Source organism: Chrysemys picta, chromosome 25, assembly GCF_011386835.1.
Source record: "Chrysemys picta bellii isolate R12L10 chromosome 25, ASM1138683v2, whole genome shotgun sequence".
Lineage (NCBI taxonomy): Eukaryota > Metazoa > Chordata > Testudines > Emydidae > Chrysemys > Chrysemys picta.
The window spans coordinates 14,239,933-14,260,071 of record NC_088815.1 but is presented as its reverse complement, the minus strand read 5'-3'; the positions used below and the strand labels follow the sequence as shown (position 1 = coordinate 14,260,071).

Genomic DNA, 20,139 nt, shown 5'->3' with positions numbered 1-20,139 from the left:
GGGGCTGGTCAGTCTCATCCTATTGCACATCCAGCTCAGGGAACACACGGGGCCTGGCTTGTTCTGCCAGGGAGCTGAAGGCTGCTTGCCTGGCCCAGAGCGTTCTCCCCGGCAAACTGGGCTGTGTTCAATTCCCTCGCTCTGCCACTGACTTCCTGGGCAGGCTTGGGCACATCACTTAACATCTCTGGGTTTCTATTTGTCGCCACTGCCCGGCCAAGGCAGTGAGGCTACGCGCGTTAATGATGGGAGGTGCTCATGTCCCCTGGGGGGGGGCAGGGGCAAATAAGGACTAAGACAGACAGGTTTTCCAGAGCCACTAGGCTCCTCTCAGATCAATGTATAACCACCTGTTGGCTGTAAACTTCTCCTTTACCTGAATTCCTGCATGGGGCTTTTCCACACTGATGCCTTCTACTAAAAGCAAAACGCCTTAGCTGGCAGCCCCGAGCACTGTGTCCTCCCCGAGGGCTGGGCCGGGGAGTCCCTGCTGTAGGGTTTTTATACAAACAGATTCTCAGTTCTTTCCTCTTTGCTACAGTAAGAAGAGAATGAGCTGGGTTCGTAGCAGCTCTAACCTGAAGGAGGAGCAAGTTAATTCAGCCTGGAAAGCCTCTTGGGGCTGCCACTGACATTAGCAGGAGTGAGGCCTGAGTTGTCGGCTGGAGTTCGCTCCTCATCCACGTAGGAGGCTGCCGGTGGTGTTCAGAGCTTGGCCCAGCGCATGTCAGCGTCCCGCTCTGCCAATGCACCTCCATCCGGAGCGGCCTCCACCCCCAGTGCTGCCAACCGATCTCGCTCCTAAGCGGGATACTGGCCCTGGTGTGTGATGGGGGCTGACGTGCCCTACGCTCGTGCCACTCCTGACCTAGGACGCTCAGGACAGCGAGTGGGGCTGACATCCTCTGGCACAGCAAGCCAGGCAGCGCCCTCGGTGTCACCGCCGGGGTTTGGAGGCCTTGCTCCTGCCCTTGCCCCTCCCTGCCAGAGGTTACCCCAGGGCGGCAGCAGCTGGCAGCTGCAGGGCGGAAGGGTGGGGCTGAGCTGCGGCCATTTTGTTGAACTGCTGCTCTCTTGTCCTTCCATTTTCCTGTACTTCAGCCAAGAGGGCAGGCCCAGCAGAGCCACCCCAGGCTCTGCACAGCATGTGACTCCGTGGGGCTCCCAGGCGCTGCCGCCTGCCTCTCCCTCTCCCTCTCCCGGCTACAGTTTCAGACAGGGCTAAGCCTTTACCCTCCCCCACTTTTCCCAACACTCCCTCCCGCACCCGGGAAATAGTCGAGGCGGCTGCTTGCTTGTGCAACGTCACCGAAGGGGAAGAAAACCACAGGCGCCCACAACCCCTCGCCCTGCCCCACCCTGGAGCTGCAGCCCAGGAGCGCTGGAGGAATCAAGCGCACAAAAGTCCTTTGCAATCAGGCTGCCCGTTCCCCCCCGGCTCCCCCCTCCCAAAGTCACAGCCAGGATTGAAACACAGAGCCACTCGCGCCAGCTGAGGAATGACCCTCCAGGGAACCTCCCACAGCTCAAGCCAATAAATCATTTGGGCTCCAGTGCGGTCTCTCTGCACTGCTCTTCCAGCCAGTGGATAAAGGCGGGAGAGGGCCAGGCAGGTCGCAGCACCCCCAGCTCGGGCCCAGCGGCACCAGGGAGGAGGCAGGCTCTGGGCAAGGGCCAGTGTGGCCCAGTAGGAGAGGGTGAAATCTAGCGCTTAACCCTTTGGCTGCTGCGAGTAGGGGGGCCTAGGCTCGCCCGCCCCTTTTGAAACCCCTCCTTCAGCTGGCAGGCTGGAGCCCGCCGGCAGCGCAAGCGTTAACGCGGTGCGCTCGGGCACGGCAGTGACACGGATTAGCTGTCACCTGTGAAATGGGGGCAGGGGGATGGGAGAAGTGACCTCTATAACATCTCAGCCAGGCACGTGGGGCCTAGCACAATGTAGGGGGATGCTGTAGGGGAGGGGGGGGGGCGCGTAAGTGGAGCCCTGTGGCCTGGGGGGGTTGAAACCCTGCTGAGCTGGGTGAGCTCAGCCTGCCCCCTAGTGGAGGCTGGCTCCCACTGCAGCATGGGCACCGCCTTGGCCCTGCTCCAAGAAGCCCAGACCGGGACAGGGGGGCAAAACTGTTGGCTGCAGGGCATCTCCCAGCACTGCCTGCCCTGCAAAGCTACCTTTGTGGCTGTGTGTGTTTAAAGTGCGTGCTTTGTCTCCAGTACCCCCGAGGGGCTGGAGGTCAGGGGCCCTCGGGCTGGCTGGGGAATGGGGGGAGTAGGAGAGAACCCATGTCTCCCTGGGCGAAGCCAGGGCCGCAGCCTGCAGTGAAGGAGCCGTGCTGCACGTCTGAGATACCCGCTCCTGTCTGCTACGCGAGAGCTCGGGCCGACCATCTGCAACGTTGTTAAGTCCGCGGCGGCCGAGCGATTATGAGCCCTGATTAGAGCTAAGCCGAGAGTGACCTTGCTCTGAAACAGGCACCAGCTGAGGGAGCAGCAGGGAGCTCGGTGGCCAAGGAAGGAACTTTTCCAAAATAAAACTAATCAAAGCGGAGCCAGTAATTGGGTTAACGATTCCCTCCCCACACCTGTCCTTCCAGCCCTGGGCTCGGGGTCAATGCTCTGACCCTCCACTTGGGGGGTTCCAGGCCTCCCGGGGCCTCCTGCCTGGCTGCAGGTGCTCTAGCCCTGAGTAGGGGGCACGGGGCAACATAAGGGCTGTTGGGTCCCAGGGCAATGCTGCCCACCACTGACTGTCACTGCCCCTGACTGAGGCGTGACAGCTCAGGGACCAGGGGCTCAGGGAGTTTCACCTGGACGTTGCTGTTCAAAGCCAGCCCAGGTTAGTAGTGAGCTGTCTGACAGGTTCAGCGCCGTATGAAATGCCAATTACCGTGGCACCTAAGTGCCCTACATGCTGATTTAATTGGCACCCAGTGGCTCCTCTCTTGAGCTCCTCTTTCCCAGATGCTTCCCCCTCTTCTGCTCTCCTTCTCAACCATCCTCTCCTCCTTCCCTTCCTCCCCTCATCTCTCTGCCCAGATCCCCAGAGCAGTCGGGTGAGGTTACTGAGGGAAGGCCTGCAGCTTGACCCAAAAGTGGCCAGGGGCCAGAGGGGGATCAGTCTCGTCTCCTGCGGCAAGGAGTTCCGCAGCTCGGCAACTGCCGGTGAGAAAACTTGGGCTTCTCGAGCTGCATCATCCCCTGCAGCCAGGCTGCAGCTGAGGTCGCTGGCTCAGAGAGCCAGGGCTTTGAATTCAGTCTGGAAGGGAAGGGGAAACCTGTGGAGGGAGGGCTGGTTGCATAAGCCCCTGTTCTTCCAGCGGGCGGCACACCACGGGGCCCGTGCTGGAGCAGAAAGGGTGCGAGGAGACCGCTAGCCCAGTGGGGCTGGGAGCGATGAATGAGATTCTGGAGGCAGGTTACCTTGACCTTGCAGTGTACCCCCCCACCACCACCACCTCAGGGCTGGTAGCATCTTGGCAAGTCTCTCCCCCATCCCCACAGCCCTTTGGCTCAAGCTGCAGCCAGCTGCCCCTCAGCCCTGATGCTGTCTCGCAGCCTGGCCTTGGAATGGCTTGGTGGTCATGGAGGCTGGTGCCCGGCTGCCAGTGCCAGCCGAGTCTTTGCGTTCTCATGACCACTGTGGATGTTGATGAAGATGAGCCAAAATTCTGCAACCTGTGGGATGCTGCTGGGGAGGGGTCTGGGGAGGAACAGCGTGGGCCTGGGGAGGGCTTTCTGGGAGCTGGCGGAGGCTGATTCAGGTCCATTGCGGCGCTGCTCTATTTACTCCACTGGTGGCAAAGACGCTGAGGGGTCTAGCAGCAGGGGCAGCCCTGTTCCTAGTGCAGGAGTGTCCATCTCAGCTGGTGCCTGTCATTGGCTGACTGGCAGAGAGCCCAAAGGGGCCACAGGGCCTGTTCTCCCTCTTCCCCTCGCCTGGGCCCGCTGGCTGGGGGAGGCAGAGAAGGGGGAGGAGCTTGCCTGTGGTTCACCTGCCCAGCAGATGAAATCAAGGATTCTTAGTCCCACTCCCTCCCCTGCAATAGTCCTGTTCCAGGTACTGGTACGTCCACCTGGGCCTGCAGGGCCGGGCCCAGAACTGGCACCAGCAGCTCCCTAAGGAAGCTGGCCTGAAGGAGTGTGTCGGGCTCGGGCTGGCTCTGGGCACGGCTGTGGCTGCGTTCCCTTCTGCACAGCGGGAGAACGCTGCTGCGCCATGCTGGAGGCCTGAGCTCCTGGCCAGGGGCGCAGCGGCGTGGCTCTCCTCCTGCGCTGGAGGGGAAGCGCTGCTCCAGGCACCGCACGGGCCTGTTTACCCTGCGCCGCTCCACAGACACTTCTAATAAACCCCAGCGAGCGACGGGTAGGAGGTGCACAAACGAGTTTCCTGGAGTGAACAGGGCGAGCGGGACGCAGGGCATGGGAGCAGCTCTCTGGGGAGGAGCAGATCGCACCTGCCCGGGCACCACTGCTGCGTGTGGGAATTGTTGCCTTCTGCCTGCAGGCCCATTCCAAGCAGAATGCTCCTTTTAATTCTGCTCCTGCACAGAGAGAGGCACAAGCTGTGCAAAGAGTAACATCTGTCTTGGCCAGCTCAGCCTGGCTCCTCCCCCCCGGCCAGGATACTCCCGCCTGCCACCAGCCCCCATGGGTTTGGCCAGGTCCAAATTCCTTGCAGGCTCATGGTTGAGAGCTGCTGGCTTCAATCCCTAGGCAGGGGGCCGGGCAGCAGTTTTGACCACCCTTGTGCTTTACACAAGGTGCTGTGGCAGTTTTCCCCTCTGACTCCTCCCCTAAGCCGTCAGATAGGTTCACTATTGCATTATTAGAATGGTGCCAGGTTCCAGAGCGGCAGCCGTGTCAGTCTGTATCAGCAAAAACAACGAGGAGTCCTTGTGGCACCTTTGAGACGAACACATTGATTTGAGCATAAGCTTTCGTGGGCTAGAACCCACTTCATCAGATGCATGGAGTGGATCTTTTCATGTATTTATACCTGCTCCTGTATTTTCCACTCCATGCATCTGATGAAGTGGGTTCTAGCCCACGAAAGCTTATGCCCAAATCAATGTGTTCGTCTCGAAGGTGCCACAAGGACTCCTCGTTTTTTGCTATTATTAGAATGGTTCATTGATACTACTTTGCCCTTTGCTAGAGCTTGTCAGCTGGGGAACTCAGGAACTTGATGCGTTTCATTAGACCCATTCTACAAATGGGGAAACTGAGGCACAAAGCGGTTAATAGGATTTACCTGAGATCACACTGTGAGGCAGGAGCAGATCCAGGAGTCCTGTCTCCCAGTCTTCCGTACCAACTTCCTCAGTCCTACTCCCTCCCAAAGCTGGGACCAGAACCCTGTCTCGCCATCTTCCTGCTGTAGCCCTCAATTCCCGCCCCAGGCTGGCAGCAGAATCCAGCGGTCTTGATCCCTGGTCTCATTGCTCTAAGCACCTGCCAGCACTTCCTGCCCCCTCGTGAGCTACCGCTTTATGTTTAAAGTGCCAGGAATAACAGGGTGGCAAAATGTCAGGAACAGATAAGTCCACATTGTGGGATAAAATTAAACTCCAACGCAGCAAAAAGTCCTGTTCTGACACCACTCCCGCTCCTGGTACTGCTGGCATTTCAAGGGCCGGGGGCAGCTCGTAGATGTGACCCCGCTGTGGCCATTTCTCAGCTGTATCAGGAACTTAAATTCACACCCAGGTTTTTCTGCCTGGCAGAAGCTTTACCATGCCCTGTCCAATCTGCCTGCATCGCACCTGTGCACACACAACCTCCGCCCTGCCAGGAGGAGCCAGAACGCGAGGGCTGCTCCGAGTATCTGCCCTTACAAACCCTCCAACTTAGGCCCGTCTCCTCCCTCGCTGTGGGGCTTGTGAGCTGTACCAGACAAAACCCTGGTATCAGCTTAGGGTGACCACATGTCCCGATTTTATAGGGACAGTCCTGGTTTTTGGGTCTTTTTTTTTATATAGGCTCCTATTACCTACCACACCCATCCCGATTTTTCACATTTGCTGTCTGGTCACCCTATATCAGCTGATGGCTCTGGGCCATTGCTACATTCCTTGAGGACACAGCAGTTCCCTTTATCCCAGCAAGGTGACAGCACGGCTCACCTGGGACCCACAGTGTCAACCTCTTTCTTTATAACATTACAATCCCAGGTTTCCAAAACAGTTTTCTCTTAACAGCAATACAAACGTCATCAACCAGCACCCGACGCGTTACACAAACCTACACCATTTGCCTGCTGCTGAAACGCAGCCACCTCTGGTGCTGAACACAGCAGCTCTTAAAACTGGGGGCGTGACGGTGCCCAGTCGATCCCGGTGCAGAGGGGCCCCAGCATGTGCAGGGGGAGAAGGGTCAAGGGTCAGCCACATCTGCTGCACCCTTCCTGCACCAAGAGGGTGGTCTCTAGGATCTGTGCATAGTGAGGGTCATGCATTGTCCCTTCCCGCATCCCAAAACGCAGGCTGTTCACCCCCTTCTTTTTAACCCTTTTTTGCCATTCCCCTTAGAGGAGCCATGGCCCATCTGTGACTCCTTCACGCCCTCCCCTTCCCTGTTGAGTTGCTAGGGCTCCTATACCTCCCTTGGGAAGCCAGGGGTTTAACATCCACTAGAAGCACTAGGTACTAGGCAGTGCCTTCGCGCTTGTATACAGCACACCAAGGCACTTAGTGCAGCGACATTGCCCTCCTGCCCACCCCCCGGCTCGGCTGCCCTGTAGATTTACCCCCGGGGCTGAGAATGGGCCACGAGACAGGAGAGTGGCGGCTCTGCTGGTTATATTTAGCCAAGCATCCGGATAGGCGTGTAATCGAGGGTTGGAAAAGCACATCCTCCCAAAGCACGGCATCTGTAAGGAACCTCGTCACCCCTGGCCTCGCAAGGAGCCCGCTCAAATGCGCTTTTCAAAATCCAGGAGCATTTCAATTCCAAGGGTCCCCCACAACAACAGTGAGGGAGGGGCGCCCTCTAGTGCCGGGAAAAGAACAATCGGAGGTGCCACTGGCTGAGTTGCACAGATCGCTGTAACCGCCTCGGTTAGCCTAGGGGCTCCCAACCTTTGTCTTTCTGGGCCTCCCCCCCCCCCCCCCGACACGCATAAAGACTCCACGGCCCACCATCTGGTTTTCTGCCTATAAAAGCCACAGCTGGCATTAAGAGGTAGCAAACAGGGCAATTGCCCGGGGCCCCAAACCACAGGGGGTACCGAGAAGCTACACTTCTCAGGCTTCTGCTTCAGCCCCAGATGACAGGGCTCATTTCAGCTTTCTGCCCTGGGCCCCAGTGAGTCTAACACTGGTGCTGTTTGGCGGCCGCCCTGAAACCTGCCCGCGGCCCCCCAGGGGGCCCCAGACCCCTGGTTGAGAACCACTGGAAAGCACCTGAGTGAGTCCAGCTTCCGTTTGTTATTTCTTGCAGACAGTTCCATGCACTGTAGAGACCAAACCTCAGTGGCTCAGCTCAGGCCTAGGTACAGAAGGTGGGTGGGCCTCGTCCAGGCCACCATGCAGCTGACGCTCCAACTGGCATTTTGGGCTTAGAGACAAGTACTGTGTGGAACCAAAGAATTGCCTAGGGCTGTATCAAAACCGACTCAGTGGTAAATGGAGAAAGACCATCTAGCCAGAGCGTGACGTAACCGTCCACTAGCATCTAGTAAACCAGGGAAAGGGGGTAACTTCTACTTACAGTTGGGTTTGCAGGCCATCCCACGGCAGGGAATTAATCCTCAATTACGTTTTATAGGATGGATTAAAAAGGGAGGTGATAATTTTCTATTCCATTCTCTAGGGCTTTTCCACTAAGGGGTGGTTGAACCCTACTAATTATCTAGGGTTACCATACATCCGGATTTTCCCGGACATGTCTGGCTTTTTGGGCTCCAAATCCCCGTCCGGGGGGAAATCCCAAAAAGCCGGACATGTCCGGGAAAATCGGGACATCCGGGGCTGGCGGTGCTGGGCCAGGGGCTGGGGCCGGGCCGGGGGCCGGGCCGGCGGTGCCGAGCCGGGGGCTGGGGGCCGGGGTGAGGGCCGGGCCGCGGGTGCTGTGCCAAGGGCTGGGCCGAGGGTGCTCGGCCGGGGGCCGGCACCCCAGGGACCGAGCAGACCCAGGCTGGAGACGCTGTGGGGGCCAGACTGGGCCGCGCCTCCTTCCCCCATCCCCCCCCTTACCTGCTTCAGGCTTCCCGCAAATCAAATGTTCACGGGAAGCAGGGGAGGGGGCGGAGTTGGGGTGCGGGCATGGGCGGGGCTGGGCCCCGTGGAGTGTCCTCCTTTTGGACACTCAAAATATGGTAACCCTAAATTATCCTGTCCAGCCAATGGATAGGTTCCTGGCCTTGCCCACTGACCACTGTTAGTGTGGGAAAGCAGGACAAAAAGCTGGGGCTTGGACTTCATTCTGAAGGTGGAAAGGGCTGGGCTCCTTGCATGTCCAGCTCTGGGAGGGGAGTGGGGCCTAGTGGTTAGAGCAGGGGACTGGGAGCTAGGACTCCTGGGTTCTCCCCTGGCTCTGGGAGGGGAGTGGGGCCAAGTGGTTAGTGTGGGGGAGGGGCCGGACTCCTGGGTTCTCTCCCCGCCTCCTGCTGCTGCTGTTGTTTGTAGCCAAGGCGGCGGCGGCGGCTGGGGCGGGGGCGGCCGGGACTCGAACTGCCCCTGGCCGGGGAGGTGCGAGGCCGGTGGCGCCGCAGCCCCTTTAAGGCGGAGGAGCCGCCGCTGCGGTCACGTGACGAGACGGCACGTTCCCTCAATATGGCGGCAGCGCAGCGTCTCTTCGTCACTTCCGGGTGAGCGTGGTGACGAGCCGGCTGTGACGTGCGCCTGCGCGGCGGGGGGCCGAGGATGGCGGCGGTGAAGGTGAAGCAGGACATGCCCCCCCCGGGGGGCTACGGGCCCATCGACTACAAGCGGCACCTGCCCCGCCGGGGGCCCTCGGGTCAGTGCGGGGGGTGGAGCCCCCGCCCCCTGATTCTCCATCCCCTGCCCCTCCCCCACTCTCCCTCCATCCCCAGCCCCCCCCCCGGGGCTGTTACCGCCCCTCCCCCACCCCCCTCTCCATCCCCAGCCCCCCCCCCGGGGCTGTTACCGCCCCTCCCCCACCCCCCTCTCCATCCCCAGCCCCCCCCCCGGGGCTGTTACCGCCCCTCCCCCACCCCCCTCTCCATCCCCAGCCCCCCCCCGGGGCTGTTACCGCCCCTCCCCCACCCCCCTCTCCATCCCCAGCCCCCCCCCGGGGCTGTTACCGCCCCTCCCCCACCCCCCTCTCCATCCCCTGCCCCCCCCCCCGGGGCTGTTACCGCCCCTCCCCCCCACTCTCCATCCCCTGCCCCCCCCCCCCGGGGCTGTTACCGCCCCTCCCCCCTCCATCCCCAGCCCCCCCCCGGGGCTGTTACCGCCCCTCCCCCCTCCATCCCCAGCCCCCCCCCGGGGCTGTTACCGCCCCTCCCCCACCCTCTCTCCATCCCCAGCCCCCCCCCCGGGGGCTGTTACCGCCCCTCCCCCACCCTCTCTCCATCCCCAGCCCCCCCCCGGGGGCTGTTACCGCCCCTCCCCCCCGCTCTCCATCCCCAGCCCCCCCCCGGGGGCTGTTACCGCCCCTCCCCCCTCTCCATCCCCAGCCCCCCCCCCCCGGGGGCTGTTACCGCCCCTCCCCCCTCTCCATCCCCAGCCCCCCCCCCGGGGGCTGTTACCGCCCCTCCCCCCCTCCATCCCCTGCCCCCCCCCGGGACTGTCACCGCCCCCCTCCATCCCTGCTCTCTCCCCTCCCCCAGTCTCCCTCCACTTCCAGGCTCTTACTGGCTTGCTCCTCTCCACACACATCCCTGATTTGCCCCCCCCCCCAGCCTGTTACTGCCCTGCTCCCATCGTAGGCCCCCCCCCCCCCCCCGGGCGATTATCACAGCTTTTGATGGGGCGCTGCCGTTCAAGGAGACTCTGCTTGCAGGGGGCTGAGAGGCTAAAGGGAAGCTCTGACCCAGGCTAGCCCAGCTAATCTCCCTCTTTCTTCTGGTAGGTTATAGCTTGTTTGCCATTGGCATTGGCAGCCTGCTCCTGGGTTACTACAACCTGATCAAGTGGAACAGAGAGAGGAGGTAAATGTCTGTTTGGCAGCTGTGTGTTCTTCCCCGGTGTGCTGCCTGGAGAAAGGGGCTAGCGCTCGCAGGCTGACGCAGTGGTTCTCATAGTATGGTGATGTATTGCAGAAGGTTGGGAATTCTGGCTGAGGAGTTTGTGACGACTGAGCTGTGTAGTAGTCTAGCGTTCTTAGTCCAGGCAGTTTTGAAGTGAAGATACAGAAAAGGTCCTTTGGCTGCTCAGATAAGAAATCCACTCTTCAAACCTTCTCTTTGGTACCAGGCGCCTGCAGATTGAGGACCTGGAAACCCGTATCGCTTTGTTTCCCCTTTTGCAAGCAGAGTCAGATCGAAGGTAAGTTCATCCCCACCCTGCGGCTGGTCGTTTGGATTCAGGGTACCTGTCACCATATGCTACCACATTTACCTGCCTTGCTCATCCTTTGCTTTGGGGAGGGCCTTGTTGTCGGGGAGGGTAAGATCTTGCAGTTGCTGGGCCACTGTCATGCCCCTACTAGCTATTGTATAAAGACCCAGGGATACCTCAATAGCTTGAACAGCTGTTTACTGTGCTGGTGCTGATGTCCCGGTAGCTGCAGGCTCCGCCCCCCTACACAGGGCAATGCTGTCCTTGTTTTGCACCCAGAGAACCATGCAGGACTGGTTCTGTCTCACTCTGCACAGTGGGACTGGAGCTGCTGATTGGATGAGCTGTGAGGGACGCTTCTGTCCCAGAGGAACCTAAGGGGATGGGCTCGCTTCTTGTCCCCCTTCCATCACCTGGCCCTAACTACTGGCCGGGATTGGCATGTGTTTGAGGGGATTGGGGTAGCAGTGAGTGAGCTGACTAGAAATGCCAACGCTGGTGCATAACATGAGCTCATTAATTTTGCTTATACGCTGTATCTGTTCCCCCCACACTCCCAACATTCTGTTTTGTCTTTTATACTGGAAGCCCTTTAGGGCAGAGGCCTCTCTGTGTAAGGCCCCTAGCACTCGGGATGCTGACGGAAGTCCTCTGCCAGCCTGGTACCCCTAGTGGGTCCCTGCATGTGAATCCTTTGTAGCCCTGCAAGGTTCCTTCCTCCGCTGAAGGAATCACTGTTAACTGAGACAAGGCACCGCTTCGTCTCTCCAAAGGGGGTGGACGAGTCCATTGCTTTGCAAGGCCTGAGAGAGCTGCAGACCACACGTGGAAACTGCTTCAGGAGCAAAATCTTTGACTGCAAAAACAGTATCGCTTTGTAGCTTGAGCCCGGCTGTGCCAGGATGCTGTGCCCTATAAAAGGTGAACCTGGTTGTTGTCATCTGTAGAAATGTTGGTTAAGGCTCCCCCAGTTGCCAGTGCTAACTTCACTGGGTGTTTGTGGGTACTTCGAACAGAATAGTATACTGTGCCTCTATAAAACGTGGCCCATGACAACCCAATAGCCTCTGAAACAAACTTTAGGGCTAGCGGGGTCAGTAAAGATCGTCTAGTCTGGCTCCTGCATGGTGCAGGGAAGAGACTGCCACCCAGTGACTTCTGATCCAGACACAGGCTTTTCTTTCTGTTTAAGGACCCTGCGGCTCTTACGGGAGAATCTTGAGGAGGAGGCCAAAATCATGAAAGATGTTCCTGGGTGGAAGGTTTGTACCTTGCAATGCTAGTAGCAGAGGGCAAGGGGGAGTAACATACAGTCTGGGGATGGAGGGTGGGGTGGGAGAAAAGCTGGTGGACATTACTGACCCCAGATCATTGGTGTTCCTGGCAATAGTGCAGCAGGGGATGACTTGTAATGAGTATCCCAAAGGCCACTTATAACCAGTGGTACAAATTAATCATTCAAGAGGCTGGTTCCGTCTACCTTTTGGTTTTCTCAGCAGGCTCAGATAATGCGTTTATGAAGGAAGGCATTAATGCCAGGTGGCGGTCTAAGGGGAGGGTATGAATGAGAGCATGCACAGCTGATACCGAGCAGGGTGGGATCAACACTTGATCCTAGTCCTGCTGGGTTGCATTGGCGTCCTGGTTCATAGGACAGGAGTGAATGTGATTAGAGGAAAAGTAGCCTTCTGTGTAGGGAGAGACTGGCATGTTCTGTGAGCCTACAGGGGAAATTGAGGGCTTCTCGATTATGGTATGTTACTGGCCCGAGGGGATGTTTGCAGGCCATGCAGGGTCTCAGCCTTGCGATGGTCACTGCTGTTTGAGACACCTGCGAAAGTGTTGTCTGGGGAGCTCAAACTGAACTCCTGTTTATCCCTGGAGCAGCTACAGTGCAGCCAGCAGCAGTGAATTTTTCTTCAAATGTGTATCCCTATGAGTGCTCCACGGTAGGATGCGCGCGCACCCATGTGCTCTCCACCAGAGAATGCAGAGCAGTGTCTTTGGGCTGCACCTGTGCAGAGCGGTGCCTCAAGCCTCCAAACAGCGGTCTATAAAAAGGCACAGGCCCGCTGCCACTCAGTTCCCTCGCAACTGCCTGCGGCTCGAGATGGAGCCATTGCGTGTCTGCTAATTCTCAGCTTCCCACATTTCTTAACCTAGCTATTCTCTTAGGTTATCCTTTGCTGCTTTGTTTTCTTTTTTCTAGTCTTAACACAGCCCGTTTTTTGTCTAGGACCTCTCTGGCTATGTGGAAGACCCTGGGTTTTTAAACTCTGCCAGGTGGCTTTTCCCCAAAGTGATGGGTGTTTGAGCTGTCTCCACTGCCTCAGACGTCCCATCGAAGAGTAAGGTCTGGGTGGGATTTAAAGCCACGTCTTGAAAGGCTAGAGGCTAGACTGAAGCTCCTAATGAAGTGCTCGCTAGCTCCAGCGAGAGCTGCTCGCTAGCCTGTACGTTGGCCTCAATATCCCAGGCTGCTCCCGTGGCTGTTGGCAGCTTCAGCAGCACCTTTTAAGCAGGACTTTTAAGAAGAAACCTTTTCACTAGGAAGAGGGGTAGGTCACCCTACCAATCCACTCTAAGGAGACCTCCCATTCCTCGAGGAGTACAGCTGAGGGTCCATCTGGTGCCAGCTCCAAGCCGCCAGTACTGCACGGGAAGTAGCCTGTGGAGAATAGACAGCACAGGGATCTACCTTCTACCGACTGACATCTCTTGGCATCAAAGTGCGCACAGGGCTCTTATTCATACTCCGGTACATTGTTTTCCCTGCATCTGAGCTCAAAGAAGTTCATCAACAAGCCGCTCCGTTACCAGGCTCACCACCTCAGCATTGGCATTCCCCAGTACAGCTTAGACTCCTGCAATTGCAATCCTCCCGGACTGAACCGCAGTCAGACCTCCAGTCTTCAGTACTGGCACCTATGTCTGATGTACCAACCAGAAAGACTTCAATACTCACAAGTAGCACATCACTCGCAAGCACTGTAGGAAACTCCCCTCCCACCCCACCCAGAACCTTATACTCTTTCAGCACTGGGAAGCAACCAAGAACAGGAGGACCCATAGATGGAGGAAAACTCATCCCCACCGCAAAGTCCTCTTCAGCCCCAGATAAGGCAGTATACCCCCTGTCTCCTCAGGGGTCGATCAGTTCTAGAGTCCATTTGGCACTAGCCCTATTTCAGTCTCTGGGCCTTCTTATCAATCAGAAGAAGTCTGTACTGAGCCAGTTCAAATAATAGACTTAATTAGAGCCGCTCTAGGCTTGCTGTCTCCTGAAAGAGATTCTCCACTCTGTCCTTTCTAATCTCGATGATACAACACAGCCTGCAAATAACTCAAGAAACTGAGTACAATTCTTGGGCCACATGTTGGCCTCCACCTTCGTGATGCCTCATGTGAAACTGGACCTCAGATGCCTTCAGATGAGGTTACGGTCTGCGTTTGCTCCCCAATGCATCACAGTACCTCAGAAAATTCTGGACTCCTCTCAGGTGGTGGAAGAACCCACTGAAGTTCTGTGTGGAAACCCCATTCTCACGTCCCTCCCCACCCTCAAAGATCCTCACAACAGACAGTCCCTCTTTAGGGATGCGAGGTTCACCTCCAAGGGGATCCAGCCATGGACAAGTAGTCTGCACAAGCGGTCACGCTCCACATCAACATTCTGGAGCCAACAGCAGTTTGATATGCTTGTCAAAACTTCCTTCGCACCACACAGGCCACTCAGTCAGGATAATGTGGGACAACAGGACAGCAGTGTATTACAACAACTGACTGGGTGGAGCAAGATCACAGTCCTTGTGCGAGAGTCGCTAAAGCTGTGGAACTGGTACATTTCCCATCAGACGATGAGATTTTTGTCTGCAGCTGTATTCCAGAAGCCTGGAAGACTCCCTGAGCAGGGACTTCCATTAGGATCACAAATGGGAGCTCAACGATTCCGTCATCCGTAGCCTCTGCCAGACCTGGGGTATTCCAGAAGCAGACCTCTGCCAGCCCCGGATAATGCAATGTCATCTTTTCTGCTCCAAGGGAGGCTACAGCTACAACTCAGTGGGAGCTGCCCTGATAACACCATGACCCTGTACCCTACTGTATGCTTATCCACCCCTAGTCTCAAAAACCCTAATCAAACCACATCCGAGCTAGAGCCATCCTGGCCAAGGCAGTTTGTGGTACTTGAACGTCCTCCACCCCTCTGCGGCAATGCCTTTCTGACTTCCCATCGGGAAGGATCACAGAACTCTGGGACCCTGATCCCTACCAACTCCTCCCTGAACCCAAGAACGTAGATCCTGGACGGTTCTCGAGCATGGCGCTAACCTGTGCGAATAAGGTCCAGTTGGTTCTCCTGTCTAGCAGGAAATCCAAAATGTACCTTCAGAAGTGGGAACGCTTTCATTTCTGGAATTCTCTTCACTGTTCTCAAACCTCAGAGGTTCCATTCTCCAAGATCCTAGGCTACCTGTTGGATTTAAAGAGACTGGGTCCTATCACTGAGCTCACTCATAGTGCTGTGACAGCCTTCCACTCACCCACTGAGGGCTCCTCAGTTTTTCCCCAGCTCTCTATGGCCAGATTCCTCAAGAGCTTAGACAACTTGTTTCCCCTTGTAGGGAAACTGGCTCCCCACTAGGACCTTCATTTGGTTCTCAGGACCCAGAGGAACCCCCCCTCCCCCCCGCCCCATTGAACCAATGACAACCTGTTCTCTCCTCTTCCCCTCCTCCTCCCCCCCGCCCCCCCACAAGACTTGCTTCCTCATAGTCATTGTCAGCTAGATGAATGGGAGAGCTTGCTGCTCTCAAGGCAGACCTGCCATTTACTTCCTCCCATAGAGATATGGCTACACTGTGTTCCCATCCTCGCCTCTTTCTGAAGATCTCTTTGGAAAGCCACATTAATGAAGAGATCTGCCTACCAGTGGTCTACCCAAAGCCTCATGCCTCCAGACAGGAGACTAGCCTACGTGCACTAGATGCCAGAAGGGTCCTTGCCTTCTATCTTGACAGGACTAAGACTTTCTGACTCTCTCCTAGGCTGTTTGTATCATTTTCAGAGAGGATGAAGGGAGAACCTATTTCTACCCAAAGACAGTCAAAAGACTGTCAAAATGGGTTCTGGGTCACATTTTAACTTATGAATCTGCTAGGGTGCATGCAGTCCTCTCCTAGAGTGACAGCACATTCCAGAAGAGCTCAGTCCACAGCTGTAGCTCTACTGAAAGGTGTTCCCATAACAGAAATCTGTAGGACTGCACCTTGGTCTTCCCTCTATACCTTTGCCAAGCAGTACGCCATCTCACCAGCTTCCAGGGATGATGCAGTCCTCTGAAGCGGCTTGGATTTGCCTCCTCGTTGAGTTGCTGCTTGGGAGTCTCCTCCGGTGGATCCCCCAGAGGGACAGGTACTCCAAGGTGGAGAATGTACCTACCTTGTGGTAACTTGAGTTGTTGGAGGTGCTGCACCTCCTGCCCCCCTTCCCCTCTGCAGTGGAGGCTCTGCTTTGTGCTCAAGATGGAACTGAGTGGCAGTAAGTCCACACCACCTTATGTGCCCTCATTTGACAGCACAAGGTGCCGCTGCACAGACACAGACCCCCAGACACTGCTCTGCGTTGTCTGGGTGAGGGAGCCTGCAGTGGCATACTCGTGGGGAGCTGCAGTAACTAGCTCTTTCTCTCTAGGTGGGGGAGTCTGTATTCCACACTGACCGCTGGGTTCCTCCGACAACAGATGAGCTCTATTACCTCAAGCCTACGAGTGAGCTGGACAACGAGAAGTTTGGCTTGCAGTGGTATGTCTGAAGCTCGGCCAGGACTCTCCCCAGCCCCCTGGTTCCTCCAGTTTTTGCACCGGTAGCATTATCTCTGTCAGATGCAGTGCTCAAAGGCCATGTGTTCCAAGTGCGGGACATTAAACAGTCTGGTGGAAACGTGTGTGTGTTTATTTTCTAAGCAGCTGTCTGCACTTCTTCCTGGGCTCTTCATCCTTGACATGAAGCCTCCTGCTGCAACAGGCTGTCCTGGTGCCACGCTCCCAGCTCTGTCCAGCCCCATTAGCTACCTTTGCCTTCAATTATGTATCTCTTGGGGACAGGAGATGTGGGGGAAGGATGAGGGGCATGTGTTTAAGCCACGGGGCTGGGACTCAAGAGAGCTGGCTTCATTTTCTCAGTGACCTTGTGGCTAGCTCCTAAATCTGCCCCCTAATCTATCCTTATGTTCCCTGGCTGTAAAGTGTGGATGGGGAGGCAGATAATTCTTCCTTTTCCGGGCTGGCCCATTTCAAGTGCAGTCTCTTTAGGGCCACACTCTCTCTCAGGGTCTGGGCAGTGCTCAGCATATTTGGCTCCCATTCCCCCCCCATCCGCCCCCCCCCCCCCCCCCCCAAATCAGGGCCTCCTGATCCTGCTTATTAAGAGAGATAATGTGAGGAACTATTGACACATGCCCCTACACACACCCCTCCCCGGCCATGGGGATCCCAGGGCTTGTTTTCAATAGCTCAGTCTTCCCAGCTCCTACAGGGGAGAAGGTCACATTTCCAGTGTCAGAAAGGATCAATCAAATCCCAAGTTATGTTCATTTCTTCCATATGCTTTAAAAACTCAGCCCTTTTCTGTCCTAAGGCTCAGTACGGCCAATCTTAGCCACGTCACCCCAGGGGGGAAACGAAAATTGCTGTGCTCCTGCAAATCTCTCTCTGCCAGTGTAAGGGGCAATTTTATTTAGCTGAAATAATCTCGACAGATGTCGGTGCAGGCCCCAAAATGAGCAATTCTCTTTGTAGCTGATGCCAAGAATCCTTGTCTAGGGGCTGGGGTGTAGCTTGTGTGATGGGGCTGGATCCTGCTGGCAGGGTGGAGAGGAGCTGGCTCAGCTGATACGGAATTGACTGTATTTCTTTGAATTCAGCAATTCTTGCATTGCCCTATGGCACATTCTCTTAAGGGGCTTTAGAAGCTTTTTGAAAGCAACTTTAAAATGCGGATGAGGGAAGACTTTCACGCACCAGCGCTAGCCTGTGCAACTCACTGCTACGTGCCGGAAGCCAAGAGATTAGCGTTGATTGGCCAATAACTTGGGATCTTTTTATCCCAATAGCTACAGCTTTGGAAGATCTGGAAACTCTCCTACTGTGGGACATGAGCCCCAATCTCTAATGGGGGTCAGGAAGAGCTTTTCCTTGGGGGTAGGTTAGCCGGGTTCCTCGTGCTTTCCTCTGAAGCTGCTGGATAGGGGGCAGGATGAACCTTGCACTAGAAATTCCTACATTTAGAGAGACACAGGCATTGCTTCCAGGGTTTTGGCCGCCCCAAGCAGCCAAACCAAAAAAAAAAAAAAAGCCGCGATCGCGATCTGCGGCGGCAATTCGGCGGGAGGTCCTTCGCTCCGAGCAGGAGTGAGGGACCGTCCGCCGAATTGCCGCCAAACAGCTGGACCTGCCACCCCTCTCCAAAGTGGCCGCCCCAAGCACCTGCTTGGTAAGCTGGTGCCTGGAGCCGGCCCTGATGGCTTCTATCATGCCTGGCGCGGAACAGGGCAGAGCAGCATTCCCCAAGAGACTGAAACAGGAAATGGGGAGGGGATCTTTGCACCGCAGCCGTTCCTGCTTTCCGGAGCTGGCTGTTGCTCCCCAGGGTGCATGGTGCAAACAGGAGGCAAGGAATTGTGTTTCCTGGCTTGTCCCCTGAGCATTCACTGACAGCCTTGCGCCACCAGAGGGAGACGAGTCGGGCCAGATGTGGTCTGCCGAGCAGAAACTTGGCAGGTGTGCTCAGAGAATCAATAGGGCTCTAGCCGGAGCAGCATGCTGGCACAGGCAGGGCTTTAATTCTTAGAGAGTATTTCCTGGAGCCCCCCATGCTCCTCCCCAACATGCTATAAAAACTCCCTGGGGTTTGAAAATATTGACGGGAGCTCTGCTCTGGACAGCTCGGGCTGGATTTAAGCCCTGGGTGCAGGGGTGACTCACAGGAGCAGTGTTGGTCACTTAAACCGCAGATGCTTTCATCAGTCGGAAAGTCGGCTTGTGCCTTGATTTGGCCAATGTCCACCTGGCAAAGCACTATAAGGCGTCTATCTAAGGAGTGGTTGCCTGCCCCTCCTCACGCACACACACCTTCACAGCTGCGTGGTTGCTAAGCAATACAGGCTGGCAGCTAAGATGCTGTGAGCTACTGTTTAAAAAAAAAAGGGAGCAAAGGGCAGACATGAATAGGCATTTTAGAAAACGGGGAAAGGCCAGTGTAGCACCAGGTGGAAGTGGAGGGACTCGTTAAACAGGATCTGACAGGCCCCTCTCACATACCCAGGGTGATTGGGGGAGGGGCGGGGGGCTGGTATCCGCTCTATTACACCTGTCAGTGTTCTTCACAACCCTGAGAAACTGATTAAAGCCCCTCCCCTGGGGCGTTAAAGAGGAGGTGGCATTAAAAACCACAGAGGTATTTTAAATCTCCTTAGCTATGTTACCACCATCACTTGCGATTGTGGCGCCAGGAGGAATTTCCAGTCGTTACTTGTTAACAATTCTGCTTGGGGGGTAAAACTAGGTGTCCAGATCCTATTTTCAAACGTGTCGGTCTTTGCCTGCGCTGAAAAGCATTTGCCAGGATTGCCAAATTGCTTTAAGCTGTCCCGGGACACCCTCCTCATGGGGGAGCTGCTCTTACCATGCCAATGAGTTCTTTTTGCTTAAACCAGTTCCCCGAATGGAGTACGTCATACTGGCACTAGGACTTCCTTGCCAGCATAACTGCAGCTACACAAGGGCTTCCGCTGGCACAACTATGGTTACGGGGGGGGGACTTTTTTCCCCCCAACCCTAACCCACATGGGTATGTCTGCACTGGAGCTGGTGGTGTGATTCGCAGCGTGCGGAGACGTGCCCTGTGCTAGCTTTAATCTATCTAGTTCACTAAAAATAGCGGTGACGACACAACGGTGCAGGGCTTCAGTGTGGGCTGCACAATCCCACCTGACCTCCCCCCCCCCATCTTGTTTGTGCAGCCCCTGCTGCCTTTTCCTTACTGCTATTTAGAGCGAGCGAGCGAGCTGGAGCGTGGCTAGCGGGAGAACGTATACATGAGCTGCCAATCACATGCCCGGCTGCAGCGTAGGCATACTTGAAACAGTGACTTCAGCGAGACTTAAATCTGAGTGCCCAAGTCGCTTCTGAATATGTTGGTTCTTGTCTATTGACTAGTCGGTTTCTCTTTCTGGCTTTCCCGCTCTAGCACCTGTTCTGGTGCTTGGGCTGTAAACGCTGCAGGGCAAATTCTTTATCTAAACGGCACTTCCTTAGTAATTTGCCGTGTTGGTCGCAGGCTATGAGAGGGACAAGCTGGGGAAGGTGATCTATTTTACCGGACCAACTTCTGTTGGGGAAAGAGACAAGCTTTCGAGCTCCACGGAGGTCTTCAGATCTGGGCGCTCGCTGTAAGCTTGAAAGCTTGTCTCTTTCACCAGCAGAAGCTGATCTAATAAAAGCTATTCCCTCCCCCACCTTGTCACTTAGTTGACACTCAGGAAAAAAAAATCCCACCCGTTTCTATACAGATCAGGGCCAATAACCCTCTGCTGCTTTCAGTGTTTGTTCCTTTCAACTGACCCTAATCTGCCTGAAATGTCAACTTGAAATTCTTCGTGGGTGAGGGGAGCTTTCCGGCACAGC

The 20,139-nt window shown here is 56.2% G+C and overlaps 1 protein-coding gene across 1 annotated transcript; it reads left to right on the top strand.

Moving 5' to 3' along the window:
- Positions 1–8,789: 8,789 nt before the first annotated feature.
- Positions 8,790–16,396, top strand: NDUFA13 (NADH:ubiquinone oxidoreductase subunit A13). The gene is made up of 5 exons (XM_065578585.1): positions 8,790–8,949; positions 10,027–10,105; positions 10,371–10,442; positions 11,647–11,716; positions 16,149–16,396. The coding sequence occupies exons 1-5, from the start codon at positions 8,856–8,858 to the stop codon at positions 16,266–16,268; spliced, it is 435 nt and encodes a 144-aa protein (XP_065434657.1). The 5' UTR covers positions 8,790–8,855; the 3' UTR covers positions 16,269–16,396.
- The last annotated feature ends 3,743 nt before the right edge of the window (positions 16,397–20,139 follow it).